We start from the raw sequence: 18,724 nt of genomic DNA, 5'->3' as shown, positions 1-18,724 counted from the left end.
TTTCCCTGACTCCTTGTAGATAGAACTCATCCCCCGTAACAGCACAGCGCCTGCACAGCCTGGCCCAGGGCACCCCGAGACCCACTGAGCGTGGGCACGCACCAGGGACCGGTTCGGTCAGACCAGAGGCTAACACCGTGATGCCATTTCCTAAACTTGCCAAAGAACACCTTTACCAGCCTTCCATCAGGCTGGAACCCTCACCCTTGCACATCCTGTGCATTTTGCATCGTGTGCTTTGTGGTGCAGATAGAAATGTGCATAAACGTCACCTTTGTTTGTAACACAGATGCTTTCCAGTGTTTATTTACAGCGCAGAACATCGATACAGCCACTGAAACTTCTCTGCTTATTGTCCTGCGTAATTTACGTACAGTGTCAGTGTTTCTAGAAGTACTGACCTAAGAACTGGAAGAAGAATATGAAGTGTTTGAAGAGAGTCCTTCAGGCATCAGCGATGCTTGAAGTTCTTTTGTTTGCAGCCTTTTATATCACTGCAGACACAGCATACGCAGCTACACACTCTTAATCCCAAGTAAGGAGCGGGATTTGCAAGGTGCTTTTCACTGTCATTGATTTCAGCAGGTTTTGAGAGCATTCAGCATTGTTCAGGATGTTATTAGGGAACTGTGAACCATAAGATGCTCTTCTCAGCGGGTGGATTGGCCGCTGCGGAGGTCTGTGCTGTTGGGCTCAATTGCTGCTGAACTCCCGCGGTCTGGTGAGGGAATTGTCACACCAAATGATTGCTGGAGAGCCAGGGATGCAGAATTTAACAATTTTTTTCATCTTGGGCAATTCACGCTATTGTTGCACTAAAAAATATCATGTAATGACTATGAACTCCTGAGGAAAACAAAGCGTGCTTTTGAAAAAGCAGGCTGTAGCCAGCATGGGGGAAGTGAAGTACCCTGGTTTTTGTCTGAAGCTGAAATCCAGCAATAATAAAAGTCGCCTGGCTGGGTAGCGAGAAAGAAGGCTGCCCGCGTCCCTGGGTAAATGGATTCTGAAATGGCTGCTGAGTGCACCCAGCACAGGGTCGGATGAAGGAGCTGTGTGCCTGTGGCTCGCAGGTGCTGGCCTATGTTGCTGAAGTTTGCTGGGGACCCTGAAATAATGAACCTCTAACCTACATCATAGTGGTGGTGTAGAAATACTTTGCTTGTCTAGAGTTAGCCCAGGTATAGCCCAGATGTACCCTGAGGAGTACATAGCTTGACATACTCGCTTCCTCAGTGTGTCAGCCCCGCGTAGCTTCTCTTGCGTGGTCACCAGTTATTTTGACCTTATGACTGGAGCTTAAAGATTAGTGAGGCTTTTGTTTGGTTTTAGGTTCCTGCCTGGTATCTGGAAAGCTGTTAGTATACAGAGTGTTTAAAGAAAGGCAGAAGCTTGCAATTTCGTGACTTTCTTTGATTACAGCCAGGAGCTTAAGGGAGAAAATGCCAAGCAGCACAATACTGCCAAGCATGTTTCTGTAGCTGTTGAGGGGTTAGTGCCTATCTGGTGAAAAGGGCCCTCAGCCCGGTGCAAGGTTATCAATGTGCTGTTATCTTTCTTCCAGTTGTAAAAGGCAGCAATCATCTGAGGGTCCCAGTACGATGGAGAGGTCAGGCAACTGCAGCTGTGGTGACAGAAAGCACGAAACCTCAAATTCAGCCAGAAGCGCGGTAAGTTTGTGATGAGGTGTGGGGGGTGTGACCGGCTCTCGCTGCCCTCTGTCTCTCTCTGATATGGTGTGCTGCTGTACTTGCCCAGCAAGGCTGGGTATGCAGTAAAACGTGGCAGTCACAGGGCTTGATCCAGTTTGTGTGTGAGTGATGGCTTTTATCTGGCTGTCTGCGTTCAGTGAGCCTGTTGTTTTCAGAGCTGTGTGGAGCAAGGCTTGCCTGCCTCATTCTCTGCGGAATGCAGCACGGCAGCGGCCCACAGTGAGGCCTGAGGCAGTGCAGCAGCAGTAGGAGAACAAGCAGTAGGCTATTATTATTTGAGATTCTGGTTCCTGCTTCCTGGGTTTTATTCAGCAACCTTCTGATAGACGCTCCAGGAGGAAGGGAATAGAAACTGAGGTCCTGACCCATCAGGGCAGGCCTGGGCTCCTCTCAGTGCTTGTTTGTGAGGCAGTGGCTTTAAAAAGAGGAAGGTGCAGCCTTGGCTCTCTCTACTCAGGAGGCAGGAGATCCTGGTCACTAGGCTCCCTCGGGGAGGGGAAATGATTCCACAGGGAAATCCACCTCTTGGGGAGGAGCTGTGATCAGCAGCTGTTTCTGCAAAAGGTGGTACTGCTGTCCACTCAACTCTGCTGTGCTGGGAGGGACATTATCATGAGAACAGTGTGCCAAACCTGCACCTGGATAAGAAACCAATTGTGGGGGCGGGGGGGGGGGGAAACCCAAATAAAACGGGGAAAGCCAAATAAAACCAACCCTGCACTTATTTTATACGTAGAATGGCTCTTTGCTGCTTTCACTGCTTCGAGAGATGAGATGTGCCTTTAAAGTAAAGAAGACACAGACCTGTGTGGGTGGCTTATCTGTTTCCTGTGAACTTGCTGCTTGGTTTGGTTGGAAACTACAGCTGGTGTTCAGCTGAGATAGTTCCTTGGACCGTGTTTTGCGACCTCTCTTACAGCCTTCAGCTACGAGATAGTTTTGTCAGTAATTTCCAATTAAACTTGCAAAATGATTACTTTTAAAGTAAAGATCATGTAAATACGTGTTCTCTGGGTATTAATGCTTGTAGTTTGTATTTTTACATAAGCAGAATGAGCCTTTAAATAGGATGCTGCTTCTGCACAAGACAAATGCAGAAGAAGGATAAGCTGATTGTTTTGTAATAATAATAATAAAGCAGTAGGTCACTAGGATTTGAAATATCTCTTGCTTCCATAGGAAACCTAAAACAGGAATCTTGATGCTAAACATGGGAGGTCCAGAACGGCTGGATGATGTGCATGATTTCTTACTTCGTCTCTTCCTGGACAGAGATCTAATGACGCTTCCAGCTCAAAAGTGAGAAATGCTGTGAACTCCTGTGTTACAGTCATTGCTGGGTGTTGGGATCTTAGCTGTAGGCTCGGCCACTTGAATTCAGTTTATATCTGTGTTTCTTAAGGCTGTTTCATCTTGGGACCAGTCGGTGCAAGAAATAGTGTTATAATTCTCTGGAAATGGGTATGCCAAAATCATTCTTTTCTAGTTTCAAATTGTGGTTCCTATCACCTGCTAAGTTTGGGAAGGGTGATGGAATAGAACATTAAACCAGCCACACAGTGCTGGTTTGCTGCAATCTGGGGAGATTGGCACAGAAAACCCACTGCAGCAGAGAGATTTGGGGAAGGGGGTGGTGATTTGGGTTATTATATTAATGCGGTTACCTTTTGAATGCTTTAGTAAATTAGCACCGTTGATTGCCAAACGCCGCACGCCGAAAATCAAGGAGCAGTACAGCAGGATTGGAGGTGGATCACCAATCAAGAAGTGGACGGCAGTGCAGGGAGAAGGCATGGTGAAACTGCTGGACAGCATGTCTCCTCACACGGGTACTTCTTTACTGTCCTTGTTAAAACTTCCTTTTGTCTCATGGGTGGAAAGTATGCACTTTCTATAAAGGAATTTTTGCTTCTCAGTTTTTATTGTGAATCTGAACAGTGTTCTCAGCCCTGCTGGGAAATTATAACAAAGATGTTGCAGAAGTTCTTACTAGTTAAAAACTCAGCATATGGAAAAGCATGGGATTCCCACAGACGCAAGTTTATTTTTGCGCTGTGGTCACTTCTGTGGCTGCATTGGGGATTGGCTTTGATTTTGGAGAGCTGGCTGCTGTAACCTGCTATACACAGTACTAAAAGCCAACAACCAAACCTTTACCCACCTTCTCAGCCTGGGTCCCGTATGTGCTGTGGTCCAGCTGCCATCTCCCTCTGTGCCCAAGGCACTAGGTGAAAAGCTGCCCTGGGTCAGTCCACCCTGAGTTGCTTTTGGCATGTTTCATCTTGCATGACTTCAGCCATCAGGAAGCTGGGCATCTGGCCTGAACTGATGGTCTCTGCTTCCTCTTTCATCGAGAGAGAGTTGGGCTTGGAGAGAAAGTGATTCAGTTCATCCTAAGGTCATTATCAAAGATGGGGAGGTCACCCTCTAAAGGTGTCTTTCCCCTTTGGTTGTGGGAAGAAATCTAGATGACTGTGATAGACAAAGTATCTTATTTTCAGGTGGCTAAAGCTAGGTGACAGGAGTCTCCCTTGGTGTGTCCAACTGCAGGGTGTCACACCTTGCCCTGTAAGCCCTGCTTGAGCTTGAAGAAGTCTACACTGAAGACAAGTCGTTAAGCCTTAGATGACAGAACGAATAAGGCAGCCGTGGGAGAAGGGGGTTCAGAGTGGCGTTCTCACTATCTTAAAGGAGATGGAGGTGTGTGACCATTGGCAGTGGCAGTATAACCTCGTGTAATTCTCTTCTATGAAGAGGTAGCGTTGGAGAATGCTGATCCTCTTTGGCTGCTCACGTGCGTGCATACACAGAGTCAAAACCACCCGTTGATCTGGGGTGTCCTGGGGGTTCGTGTTCTGCACACTGGTGCTATTGAGTTTCACCGGGGGGGGGGGAGGGCGATCTCCTGCTGTGAGATGCACACTTCCTTCCCGTGGCTGCCACACGCCTGCAGCAGCTGGGGCTCAGAGGACAGTGCAGCATTCCCTGCTCCTGCTGCTTCCTGCCAGTGCCCTGCCCTGGCCACGGCCAGCTTGGCTGGGACGCTGTGCAGGGACTGTCTGACATACAACAGCTCTGACGCCAGAGCTTACCACTGCAAAGCCTTTTGTATTTGCCTTTGGTGTGCCAGCCTGAGCCTAAAGAGCAGGGGGTGGTGTGGGAGGGTGTTGGGAGCCTCACTGTTCTCCAAAGCTGCAGGTTATCTTCCATTCCTCAGCAATTATTGCTTGGATGTATCCAGAGCTTTTGAAACTTTGTCTGAATCTGAATTGCTGAACTAACAGCAATTAGGCCTGATTTTAGGAGTGAAGAGGAGGTCAGTTGGGAGAGAAGACAAGGTTTGGTAGCTGAACATCGCAGGGCTTGGCTGGGTGATAGCAGTGAGCCGCACCCGAGGACGGGGCGGGCGATAAGGCCTAACGGTTGGCCAGTGGTGGAAGTAGATACTGTCTCTGCCAGTTCTTCCAGAAAATTTTAAACGTGAAGGCAACCCCCCTCTCCTCTCTCCAGATCACAGGATCTCTCTGAACCTTGTGCCCTCGCAGCCAGGAGCTGTGGCCCTTGTGGATTACCCTGTGCCAAGCTACGTGGTGGCACTACTGTAATGGGAAGCGGGTGCAGACGCTTCTGTGAATGTCCTTTTGCTAAGGGCTTCAGCTAACACCTTGTACTGCGCGATTGCAGTGGGCTGGGTGTGCAAACACAGACAACTACAGTCATTCACATAACGTTAATTTACTGTGATTCAGCCATGTTCAGCCTCTCTCTCCTAAAACCTCTCACCAAATTGGTACCTGAGTCATTTTTAACACAAGTTAAACACATTCATGGTGAATTTGCACTACTTTAGCTAAACTGTTTTCAAATTGGTTATTAGTTGAATTTTACTTCAGCTCGTATTCTTGCTCAGTTAGCAGCTGTGATGAATTAGAAGTCTTTGTTCCTCTTCTGCTGCTTGCTGGAGGTGATGGACCATTTGCTTACAGTACCTTTTATAGTACATTTTCTTGCTATGTGACATCAAAACCATGGTATTAATAAACATGAATAGAAATCAAACTTCCATGTTCATGTAGCAGCTCAAGGGTGGTGGCCATCTTCTGTGTCTTGCCTCTCCTGGGACAGACAGAAACAGTGAACCACCATTGCTTTGACAAAAGCCAGGAGGAACAGTAAGGTGATGGTTGGTGTGTCTGAAATGACCTCTCTGGTGGTCACCTTTGTTCTGATAAGGTATTTCTCTGCATTATACTTTTTGTTCTTGAAGCAGCAGACCACCTTTGTGAGTAGAAGGAATTACTGAGATCACTAAGCTGCCTGCTGAATTCCTCACTGATGTGTTAGCTACAGATCATACTTCTCATCCTGACACTCCAATAGGGGAGCACTAAACATTTTTAATAGAAAAACTGCTGGAATAAGAGAAGCCAAAGAGGAGAGCTCTCCATTCTCTTCAGCTCAGCAGCTTTACAATGCGTTGTGCTGCAAGCTGCCTTCTCCCTTCAGTTTCCGTGACCTTTGCTGATGTGTCAGGGACTCCCCCTCCACGTTTGACAATACACGTTCTTTGATTCCTGGCTATTTCGTAATCCTTTGTGGCACCTGCTTCAGACTTGGCTAGAAAAGGGCTAGAGGCAGAAAGTTGGTAAAAGGCTCTGGAAGGTGAAAAGTAACACTCTCGGAAGGCTAGAACCACATCCATTTGTTCAGCGTGCAGGGTGTCACTGATACCTGCATTTGGGTGGTGTTTGATGATTTTTTCCACAGATGGAAAATTTTTTCTCTGGCTTAATTCCAGCTGTGGTTCCTGCAAGCATAGTCAAAGCCTGAAGCCAGAACCGCAGGCTGCAGCATCCGAGGCAGTAGTGCTGTTGGGAGCAGTAGCCCCTGAAGGGTCAGGCTTGCAACAGGCGCTGAAGATAAAGCTTAGGAAGTTTATCTGCTTTTCTCAGTGTACCACTCCCACTTGCTTTTGTTTGGTGACTGCTTTCTGCGAAGTCACACCCGCTGCTGTGCAGTTCTTACACCTGATAAGTCATTTAGAGATTCCTTTTTTACCTAGCAGTAGCTGCAGTTTTAAAAATTGGAGGTGCTAACCATTGCTAACAACTAAATTGAGTGCTAACCATTTTACCGAGCGCTGTGTTGCTTCCAAATAGCTTGAAACAGCTGGATGTGCTTCCAGACTGAGCTACGTGTTTCGGAATATTGTGTGCTCACAGGTAGTGCTTTGGGAGCACTGAGCCCTGTTAATGAGTAACTCGCAGGTTGTGGTGGTAGGGCTTGAAACACACGGCAAAGAAGAAATACTTTGCTTACTCGTTTAACCTTGTTCTGGACTTCTGGGACGTAGAGTTTCTAGTTGCTGTGTATTTGCAGTTGGTGAAGAGCTCATGTCAGACACTGTCAATAACCACCTCTGAAATTCCCTCCTGCTTAAATTAATCAATGTACTGATTTATTGACATGTACTATACATTTGACGTTGTTGCACTTGGGTAGTGGGAGTAATATAAAGTAGTAAATAAACAGCCTCACCCATGTCATCTGGGAACAATGTAATTTCAAAATGAAGCTTTATTGTTACAAGCAGCAGTCTGAAAATGAACAGGAGCTCTTCCTTTGTGGATGAGTGGGGTTGGGCAGGCTCAGTAGTCTGAAAGAATAAATCACACAAACGTGATGATAGGAAAATCCATTCCTATTGTTGTTTGGGGTTGTTTTTTTCAGTGCTGGCATCCCATAGGCTAATGTTTTGCAGTGGTAATAATGCTTTAAGAAGGCACATTTTGCTTTTTAAATTGTTTTTAATTATAATGGTTCTTAGTATTTCTTACAACCTGTCATGTCAGAAAGATGAAAGCTCACACGATGAGGGAGCCATGTTGTTTCTTTAGATTGGCAGCTCTTTGTGGAAGGAGGTGTCACTCTATTTCCAGTAGTTCTCACTGTAACGAGAAAATGAATACGTATACAGGCATGAAAATCTCTCCTCTGCTGCCTGTGATTCAGGACAAAACATAATACTGCAAGAGTGTTGCAGGAAGTTTCCAGATTGGCCATGTTTTTTCCCAGTATGTCTTTTCCCAGGTTAAACTACTACTGTCTGTGCTCTGGTTAGTCTGACTTTTTTGTTTTTAATACTATTTAAAAATGCTAATGAGGTTACTGGCTCCCGGGGCTCCTGAAGTTGGGTCATAATTTGCTGCTGCTCCCAGCTGGAAGTTCTCTTGCCTCCTGCAGAGCACTGGGGCTGACTAAACCTGTTCTCTGAATCCTGCATAAATGTATGGAGTGGAGACCAAGCACGGGACATCTGCTTCCTTCAGAAACCTGTTAAATTTTATTTCAGAGCTAGTGACCCAGAAACCCTGAAAAGAAACCTTGCTTTTGTCCTCCTAACAACTTCTGTCCTCCTCTACTTAAAAAATCCCAACAAAATGAAACAGCAAACCTTCCCTGCCTCCCTCTCCCTAACCAAAGCGTACTCCCCGAACCTTGAAGCTGACCCCCAAAAGGTTAGAGACAGAAAATGGAAAAATGTAAAATGTTGTCCTTGGAGAGAATAATATTGCCTCAAAAACAAAGCGTCTAAAGGCACGAAGATTTCTATGGGGAAGAAAGCCCCCAGAAACCAGAATGAAAGAACATGTGTCCCGTATTCAGGATCACTGATCTTCTGCCCCGAACAATAGTCCTGATCCCTGGGGGTTTGTGTGCAAACGGAGCAGGTTTCCCAGGGTGGAAGGAGGCATCTTCTCTTATGAGGATGGGCACCAGAGCAGTTGCCTCAGATGATGCTTCCACCTTGTCTTGTTTTTGGCCTTGTTTTTTAATGCAGTTAACTGGAGGCAAGGAGGTGAAATAGAATTACACCTACATAATATGATGAAGGAAAAGCTGGAGTAGGTGAGGGAAATGCAAGGGAGCCTGGTGTTTGCTGGAGGTGAAGTAGGAGTTAGAGGGCCAGGAAGGGAGGGCATGAGGAGCAAAGGGTCGGTACCTGGGGATTCTGCCAGACCACCCCCGCCGTGCTGGGACTGTGGCCCTGATCCCACACAGGCACGTGAATCCTTCATCCGCTGAACGTGTCCTGCTTTGATCACTTCTCTGTTGGCACCGGCAGCATGAAGGGGATAAACTTATCTGTTTTTCTTGGAAAGCCTTACAGGCCGCTAATGTCTGTAAGGTGCAGGGCTTTTTCCTGTTTGAAAATTAGACCTTCTGAAGCTGATCCCCGGTGGAGCAGAATGTCACACAAAATTGCAGCCCAATTATGTTTGAAAGTTTAGGTAAGTAAAATTTCCTGGAATGTGCAAAGTGCTTAAGCAACACATTTCCTTTTGTGTAGCAGAATGAAGAAAGCCTTGTCTTTCCTAAGGTTTTGGCGTTTTACTTACATGGGTGTATTTAAAACATCTGATTTCAGTAAGCACGTTGAGCTGTGCTGTGAGTAAGCCTGTAGCAGGTCTGTAGCTGTGGTCTGTGTTAGGGCATAGGAGTGTTCATTTAGCATCTCGTGGGGACACATTTTTACATCCTTTAACTTGGACCTTGGCTGGTAAAACGTCACAGCCCTGTACGGTCTGGAAACGGTGCCTCTACTAAACTGAGTAAACCAGAAGAGTGACGCATCCTGCAGAAACAAACAATAGTGTAAATCACTTTGAAATTCTAATAACAGAATAGTTGGCCAAAGAAAGGTGTGTTTATGTGACAGAAAAGTAGCCAGAAAATGATCAACAAGTTTATTCCAACAGTTTCACTCTGTCTGGTTCTGTACTTTGTACTTAATAATGACATGTTATTGAGAGTTCTCGTTTTTTTTTCCCTGCCATTTTTTTTTTTTCCTGTGCTTTGTCTGGCAGCGCCTCACAAATACTACATTGGCTTCCGGTATGTCCATCCTCTGACAGAAGAAGCGATTGAAGAGATGGAGAGAGATGGCATTGAAAGGGCTATCGCTTTCACGCAGTACCCGCAGTACAGCTGTTCTACCACGGGTGAGCGGCTGGGCAGGAGCAGAGCGCAGACAGACGTCTGCTGTATTTACTGTAATTCTGAATTTTAGGTAGAAACTTTTTAACTGAGCATAGCTTATGTAACCATTGTTATTGTGAGATAACGTAAACTGAAGGCTCAGGGACACGACTGAGTAAGCTTTCGTCATGGAAAGTAGACCAATAATTGTTCTTCGGTTAAAGAATGGTTTTAGCAGTTTTTTCTTGGCTTGTACGTTGTGTGAACTTTGATATAATTGCTCCCATTGGAGGCTCTCAGTTCTGATTTATGGTTGCATTTTAAATATATAGTATTTTAAAATATTATAATACCTTGCTGCAAAACTGGTTTCCTCTGCCAGGTTACTAATGCCTTGGCTGAACTTACATTCTTAGTTCTCTGCGTTTCAGGAAGCAGTTTAAATGCCATTTATCGCTACTATAATGAAAAAGGGGAGAAGCCAAAGATGAAGTGGAGTATAATTGACCGATGGCCCACCCATCCCCTGCTGATTCAGGTATGGGTTTATACGAGAGCCTGTGAAGTCAGCAGTCAGAATGAGAGGTGCGGACCGCGCAGGCCTGTTTTGTTATCAAATTGCCATGCCCTGGGGTTTTCTTAGGTTGGTTGATGGAGGAGAAACTTGTTATCTTTGCATTGCCAGCTGACTTTAAAGTAACAAAGAACTAAGTAAATACAGATTTTTATTGAGTTACCTTTTTAGAAATATTTGCTACCAATAAAAAGACAGTGTAATGTTAGGCAACAGAAACATTCTGAGGAAACATGTTACTTAGGTCAAGGCTTAGCTTCTAAGAAAGCTTACAAGATTTTTATCTATAGAATGTACTAAAAGAAGATGAACTTGTTTGCTGATTTAGGCAATATATTTTCTTTAAAAAAAACAAGCAAACAAACTTGAAGAATAAAAGGAATGCTTCAATTTGAGGGTGCATTTTAGTTACAGTAATGAAATGTGTCTTGTCTACTGTGTGTGAAATTACAGGAGAAGGGAGAAGGATGGTTTTCCCACGCCAGATATTTTGGCGTGATAGTGTGTGAAAGTGACCACCGTGCACATCTTGTTTTAAAAGTGTGGTCATATTATCATGACAGTGTTGTCTGGAAGGAGCCTCTAGAGGTCATTAGTCCAGATTTCCGCTCTGAGCAGCTCTGTGGTCATCACGTGTATACTTGACAGTATGTAATGTGTGCTCTTCTCTTGCTATTGCCTCATGCATACCCAAAGGGGAATTCAGAAGTTCTTAAGGCAACCTGGAACATGAAAGCTTCCTGTCTCAGATCATTTGAGAGCACATAATACCTCTCAGTGTTTCTGATTCAGGTCTTTGCTATTTATTTTTTTTTTGAACAGTGCTTCACCGATCACATAAAGAAGGAACTGAACCTGTTTCCACCTGACAAAAGGAAAGATGTTGTCATCCTCTTCTCCGCTCACTCGCTGCCCATGTCTGTGAGTTACTGCAGGTCGTTTCTGTCCTTGTTAGCCCAGGTCACACTGGCTGGGCTGAACGGAAGGGTGGGTGGCTTACACACCCGTGGGGTACAGACGCAGCTGTGGAAATGCCAGGGAGATAGAAAAGAGAAATATGGAGGTTAACGAGTTGCAGGTGGAAGCCTGGTACAGAGCTGAAGGCAAGGCACGTGGGCGGTGGTTACTCTCCTGCACACTTGTTCAGATCTGTGCTGGTGGCCACTGTTGAAGACAGGGCGCTGAGTTAGGTCAGGCCCAGTATGGCTGCTCTCATGGCCTTGCGAACCTGCCAGCTCAAACCAGATGGTAATGGAGGGGAGAATTTGGTTATTTTCTCACCTCTAGAAATCAGTAGTAATGCTTTCCCTGAAGGAATGAAAGTAAAATCTTTGCACGGTTGCAATAAATTACTTGATCTTCTGTTAGCAGCTGGCACCTGCAGTGAATTGGCTCTTGGAGCATTTTTAAAAAAAATCCAGTGCTGTTACTGAAATGTAACCATCTCTGTCTACGATGGTACAAGAATTTATCTTTTGTCATGGGAAGGAGGAGGAGTACATGTTTTGGTAAAGCAGCTTCATCATGGGTGTTTTGCTGGGCAGGGGTGCTGTTTTTCTTCCCTGTTTCGGATCAGTCAGGCATTAGATACAGCCCATCACAGGCGCAGCCACATCGCACCCAGTGTGCTCGCCTTCCTCAGTCTTGAGGTGGTCTTTGCCCAAAGACGTTCTCTGGAAGAAAAAAGTCTGGTGTTTCTGTGTTGAAGGTGGTGAACCGTGGTGACCCGTATCCTCAAGAAGTGGGAGCTACTGTCCAGAGAGTCATGGAGAAGCTGAACTACTCCAACCCTTACCGGCTGGTGTGGCAGTCCAAGGTATGTGCGCAGGGGAGCTGCAAAGCACCTGCTGCTGTAAAGCTCTTCAGGTCATGGAGTTTATGATCTTCCAAGTTAAAAGATCAAAAAACGAAAGATCAAAACCTCAGAGCCTTTTTCCCATTTTCAGCTCTTCAGTATGTCTGCTAGAACAGAATCCCAAACTTTTACTCAGATTCAGTATTTTCAGATGCTCTTTATCCACAGTTTTTCACCTTTTTGTGTATTGCTTCATTTTAAGGTAGATTTTTTGACGTGTCTGTTAGAAAACCTATGATCTCGTAACATTTAGTTTGGCACTTGTCTGTTGGAAGGAAGAACTGAGTGCTGGATGTTTAAGGTGTTGCTTTTTGAGGATGCCTGAGCAATTTTTCCGAATCACTGTGAAACGGGCATTCTTAATAATAATGTGAGCCTAATCCAAACAGGCTTCATTATTCTTGGCAAAGACTGCTTGCATTGCTTTGTACTTGTTATTAATGTTGCAAATAGCAAGGAACGTAACCTTTACCAGAATTTTGTAGTACCTTATGTCTTGGGGGCATTACACCTACCGTGCCTCTGTTGTCTTGTTCTTAAAGTTGTGTATTATGGTATGTCAGCACCACTTATTTTACGGATAGTGAAGGGATAAGGATGGTGTGCTACATCCGTAATGCTGGCTTCTTTAAAAGGCTGTAAACCCTGTGCAGCAATGGTCAGGGTTTTACTGAGATGAAAACGGTAGACCTTTATTTAAATTTTAGTTAGCTTTAGTGAGGCTCTCATTTGGGCCAGCCTGGGTTCTGTTTCTTTCGAATTTAAATTGCAGGAGAGCATGTCTTCATAAAAACTTAATGGAGAAGGTGAGAGGTATAGTCAAAAGCAGGGAAATAAAAGTAACTGTCTCCATTTTAAACATAACCTGGTCTGTGTTGTCCTGCTTAAGAAAACATGGGTGTTCTTTGTAAGAATGATTTATTGATTTATTTTTTAATTCTTCCCCCTGCCTCCTTACAGGTTGGACCAATGCCTTGGCTTGGTCCGCAGACAGATGAGACCATTAAAGGACTGTGCCAGAGAGGAAAGAAGAACATGTTGTTGGTCCCAATAGCGTTTACAAGTGACCATATTGAAACACTTTATGAACTGGATATTGAGTATGCCCAAGTTTTAGCAAATGAGGTGAATGTTTTATAGTTTTTATAACTGTTTGAACAATGGTGCTCCAGAATTACTTTTCCTGTTTTGAAATTTGCTTTGTAGTAGGTTTTTGCAATATGATTTGGGACGAATTTAGTTTTTCTGTAAAATGAAAATTAATCTGACCTGGCTTAACTCAAATGAATTTTAGCAACACAAAGCACATGGGAATTTGTCTTTCCAGATTTAGGTCTTTAAGTCACTACTATCCTTACTAAAAAATAATTATCTGATTTTTGGCAGTAAAGTGAATTTTTTGCATCATAGTTATTTTTCCAGTATTGAAAAAAACATGATATTGCATTTAATTCCGTCATTTTGGGGCAACTTGTGAATGAATGAAGTAGAAAGGAAGATTTTGAAAGCTAACTAGTGAAAGATCTAGCAAACTTATCTTCTTTTCTCCTTTTTTTTTGATTCAGTGTGGAGTTGAGAATATCAGAAGAGCAGAGTCTCTTAATGGAAACCCACTGTTCTCCAAGGTATCTTCTTTGTTGCAATAGTTGTAAAAGTTTGCAGTTGTATGTTTCCTGATAGATTATGGGTGACTTCTTGTAGTTTTAAAGTATTTTGAGTTTACGAGCAGAAATGGAAACCCCTGTACTTAATCTGTATACCACAGTGTTTTCTTTTACCACACTTTGTGGTTTGTTTTTTTAAAAAAAAAAAAGTTCAGAAGTTTGGTTTGACCAGAAAGAAAAACTGTTTTTACTCATTTGCAGTAATCTTGTAATGAAACATTTCTCTTAAGTCTCAATGCAGTTTTAAAGCAGGATTTTCCCCTGAAGTAAAGGGGGGAGTTGCTTAAAATGTGTGGTCTGATGGATGCACGATTTGGCCATCTCACTAGTCCGTGTCACACATCTTAAAGCATTTTTTTATTTTATGTAGGTAGGTTTGCTCACTTCTGATTTTTAATTAACTGTCTTTCAGGCTCTGGCAGACTTGGTGTGTTCACATATCCAGTCGAATGAAATCTGCTCTCGGCAGTTAACCCTCTGCTGTCCTCTCTGCGTAAATCCTGTCTGCAGGGAGACAAAAGCCTTCTTCACCAAACAGCAGCTGTGATGGGTGGTCTGGGAGAGTGCCACTGGATTATACAGGATAATTGCCCTGGTGAAGCAGTGCAGAGGACAGAAACCGCTTGAACAAACTCTCCTGTTACATACCTGGAGGCTGGTAGTCTGTGATGCTAACCTCATGTAACAGTCAGGAGAACTTGACTTTTTTTTGTTTTATTTTTTTTCTTTTCTTATTTTTTCATTGTTTGAGGTGTGTAGAAAGTAGGGAAGTAGGGCGTTTATCCTGTGAGATGTGAGAAGATCATGTTTCATCTGGTTCTGATTGAACTTAGCATGAGCCCATAAGTATGCACTGAAAAACTGAAAAAAACTTTTCTACAAATTAACTTCTATTTCCTATGCAGGGATTTATTTGTCATGAGTGCATTAATTTCAGCTTTCCAGGTCAAGCGTACAATTATTTGTTTTGTTCATGTACAGTATAACCGGCATAGTCACTGATTGTCTCTTCTGCAAGTGATTTTTCAGATGGATTTGAAGATCAAGTGACTTCTAATGCTTTCTAAATAATGTGTATTTTTTTTTTTTTTAGAACATAAAGATAAGGCTTTGTTTTGTTTAGTTTTTCTCCTGCCAGAAACTTCCAGTGAAAGCTTAGCTGGGATAGTAGAACACACAAGATTTGTTTACCTTTTCTAGAAAAAACACTCATTATCTGGAGGAAAGTCTCTGTATTTGAAGAGCATAAAATGAAAGGAATAAGCCTGCTTGGGTGATGCTGAAGAACATGCTCAGTTGAAACAAACTGTGTGTTTCACATCTAGCAGCCATCAGCAGCATGTGTTGCAACATGTTGGTTTATCTTTTAAGCAAAATGGCTTTTAAAAATTATTGTAATAAAGGGCTTTCACTATTTGTTTTAAATAATTTTAGGAAGTCAAGCTTGCTCTCCAGAAGGTTTATAGATCTGCTCTGTGCTTTCTACTGTGCCACAGTGCTGTGGTTTTTGTGGGATACCTATGGAGTTCCATAGGTACGATTGATCCAGCTTAATTGATATTGTTATTTAAAGCCGAGATGGTAAGTCAGGAGTCATTTACATTGCAGATGCCTGAGAGCAGGCAGCCCCGCAGGCTGACAGCTGTGTGCTCATGCATACCTTTGTCAGAAGCTGAATTTTGTTAGATTTTTGGCCCTGACGGTGGTCTGGAAGCATGCACTCATACCCCAGCTGGACTTTGTGCTTGTTCTGGCAGGTGTTTGGGTGCACGGGGACTGCTGAATCCACTCCTAAGAAGTGGTAGTTTTATAGAGTGAAAAACCTTTTTAGGGCAGTACTCCCTCGCTGTCAGCACTGGGACCAGTGTCCAGGTTAATCTGGGGATAGGAGGGGGCTCTTTCGAAAGACTGGTCACCGCGCAGCCTGCCTGAGCTGGGCACTTGAAGCAGCTCAGGGCAGAAGTACCGCAGCACCTCAGTCAGGGGCCCTCTCACACAGGGACCCCTCCTCCTGGGTGGGATATGGGAGGAGCAAAGCTGTGACAGTGTTCTGCGGGACTGAGCCATACGTGTACTAGTGTAGCTGTCAGCTTTGTGGTATAAGTGTTTACTTTGCGTAATTAGCACTGAAATGCCAGTACTTTGGCGACGCAGGTTGTTTTCTGTAAATTGATGATTCATCTAATGGGGATATTTGAGAAGCAGGTGCCATGCTGCTCAGTTTTATTTGCTGATGTAATTACGAGGCATGAACAGTTTGAACCTCTGATCTTTCAAGGACAGGGTTGTTTAAAAAGAAAATAGGCACCTGTTGGCGTAACAGGGGATGATCTTGTTCTATTTTCTGTTGAAATAATTAAGCATTGGATACTAACGAAACAAATGGATGCTGTGTTGATCAGCCAGTGGGCCACGTACTGCCGCAGAGCGATGTAAATCCTACTGTACAGCCTCGCTAGGGCCTGCAGCCTAATGCGTCTTGAGAGCTGGTTGACGTGTCTCCTCTGCCATACTGCATCTTCCGAGGGAGAGGATGGTGAGACAGACTTGAATTCCTCCAGTGCCAGAACCTTCCACAAGACTGCTGTCCCTCCTCGCTGTAGCAGAACCAAGTCTTCCTCAATGAACCTTCCTTCTTCCTACCTGTGCCTGCTCTCAGCAGCAGGGAGCCAGAAGCTGGGACAGGTCTGCAGATGCCAGTGATGCCAGACCAGGGTTCCTCTCTAGGGCTTTGACTTCCAGAACCTTGCTGTATCTTCAGTGCTCTCTGACTAGCAGAGGTACGTGGTTTTCAAACAGTGCGAGAAGCTGTAGGATAATTTTTCCCTTTTTGGGGACTTGAGCAGAGACTGGGTTATTGAGGGTCTTTTGTGGAATGGGAGCGTCAGCGTGATGGCGAGATGCTGCCTGGCCAAAGCTGGATCCCTCCAGGGCCTTTGGTTGCCTTCAAGTCTTTCAGCTCTCATTTGGGTCTCTCCTGCTGTCTGTCTTGGCACAGAGAGTACCTGAATTCCCTGCAGTGCCCATCAGCGCTGCAGGGAGCTCGCTGTCTGTCTCTTCTCCCTTTCTTGCCCCGTTCGTGGTCTCCACTCGCTGTCATGGCAGGAAAAAGGAGCACAAAGCCGAGTCCTGCCCTTGCTCAGGGGGAATAGGTGATTGTCACGTGTGCGTGGAAGAGTGACGTTTTCATGGAAAAGCTTTGCATCAATGTCAGAAGAGTAAAAATGTCTGCAATATGTGTGGGAACGCTGGCCTGCTCTGTCGTGGGACAAAGAACTTCTTTCCTCTGTTCCCATTTCTCATCTTGATGCTTATGGGTCAGTGGAAAAGAGCCTGTTTTGTAAAATCTTCTGACTTACGCCTCTTTCTTGCCAGCTGAAGGGTCTGTTGACCTCCAAATCCAGGCTGTGACCAGCACATTTGAAAGTGTGGCTGAAGCTGGAAACTGAAGGTTAACTTTGTGTGAAGATTGTGATACTATAAATACAGATTGGCTTTTTATTTCCATACTGGAAAGAGTACTGAAAATACTAGCTGGCACTAATTATGAGGCATTATTTTTGTCCCCAGTAATAAAAGGTATTTAAAAATCACTTTTTAGCATGCTAACCACAAGCAAGATGATTACTAAGCCTGTTGCTGCTATTAGACCATAATGTAGAAATCACTTAATTTTCTAGCTTTTAGCAGATGGATCTCCTCTCATCACTGGTAGATTTCTTCCTTTCACTGAACAGGTCGTGTGGTATCGCTCTGTCCTGCTCTTTAGCACACCTTATGTTGTCTTAGCGCAGCATCGAAAGCCTGTTGAAAAACTACCTGAGCAAGGTAGCTAGCAGCTCTGCTTGATTTTTTGTAGTAGAAATAAAAACAGTGTGAATTCTGCCACTGAAATCTCTTAGTCCTGGCTTTTCTGTTCAGGAGCACTTCTGACCGTGCTAACTGCTGGTGGAGTTGATCTGACCTTACTGTAGATGCTTTCGATCTAGGTGTTGACGTCCGAGCTGGTCTCCCAGGTACAAAGATACGTTGTAATACGCGATTCTGAGAAATGATTCATCTCCTCTCGAAGCAGGTGTCCCCAGCGGGTTGGGTGAGTTTCACTCCATTGCTGGCTCTCACCGTGGCGGGAGCACAGTGCCGTCGCTCAGAGAGAGTCAGCGATGTTGGATGAGTCTCGCTTGAGGAGGGATGAATCCATCCACGTCCGTGCCTTCTTCTCCAGCACTCTGCCAGCCATGTGTAGCCGCTGCATTTGGGAGGTTGCAGTCTTAACCCCACGGGTGTGCGTTCACTTTGCCCCTCTGGCAGATTCAAAACGTTCGGTGCTACTGACTCAGGACCCAGGCTCACTGGATGCCGACCGCTCCCTGCTCTGGTTGGTGTGAGCACATGGAAATGTCAGCACCTGGGAGACTCTACTTCTTGGACAAGGACAGAGTTTGATTTTTTCATGATCAGTTACACTCCTTTAGCAGTGCTTTTTGTCATTTGCAAGCGTTCATCTTTTACGTCTGCCCTGACAAAAAGCAACCAGCTGGAAGTGGGCTTAAGCAATGTGTTGAGGCAGTGTTGTATCCCAGGATTTCGTTGGTAAGAGCCGAGTCCTCCGGCTGGACTTGGGCAGTGTGGGGGCTTTGGGGGCTTTGGGGGCAGTGCAGTGTTGCTTTCCCCTCGCCCAGGCTGCTCAGTCTCCCTCCTGATGATGCTGGGGATGCTGTTGGCAGTGCAGGCTGACCAGCAATGGAATGTTTTAGAGAATTTGCTCGTGATAAGGCTGTTCTCCTGATTTAAGTCTCTGCAATTTTTCTTTTTTCTTTTCTTTTTTTGTTCAGCTGAAGTTTTTTGGAGTTTGTAAAATCTCCCTTATTGCTGGCTGCGTTTTAGGAGATGCGCTAGCTTCCACAGGTGGTGCTGTGACATTAAAAGCTGTGTGAAT

General features: G+C 44.7%; 1 protein-coding gene across 1 annotated transcript; it reads left to right on the top strand.

Moving 5' to 3' along the window:
* Positions 1 to 2,897: 2,897 nt before the first annotated feature.
* FECH (ferrochelatase) lies at positions 2,898 to 13,787 on the top strand. Its single transcript, XM_010082275.1, has 8 exons — positions 2,898 to 3,011; positions 3,393 to 3,541; positions 9,581 to 9,715; positions 10,124 to 10,230; positions 11,089 to 11,187; positions 11,975 to 12,082; positions 13,082 to 13,246; positions 13,687 to 13,787. The coding sequence occupies exons 1-8, from the start codon at positions 2,914 to 2,916 to the stop codon at positions 13,765 to 13,767; spliced, it is 942 nt and encodes a 313-aa protein (XP_010080577.1). The 5' UTR covers positions 2,898 to 2,913; the 3' UTR covers positions 13,768 to 13,787.
* The last annotated feature ends 4,937 nt before the right edge of the window (positions 13,788 to 18,724 follow it).

Source organism: Pterocles gutturalis, unplaced genomic scaffold (genome assembly GCF_000699245.1).
Source record: "Pterocles gutturalis isolate BGI_N339 unplaced genomic scaffold, ASM69924v1 scaffold22524, whole genome shotgun sequence".
Lineage (NCBI taxonomy): Eukaryota > Metazoa > Chordata > Aves > Pterocliformes > Pteroclidae > Pterocles > Pterocles gutturalis.
The sequence above is the reverse complement of the archived record's forward strand: the minus strand, read 5'-3'. Positions and strand labels throughout refer to the sequence as shown.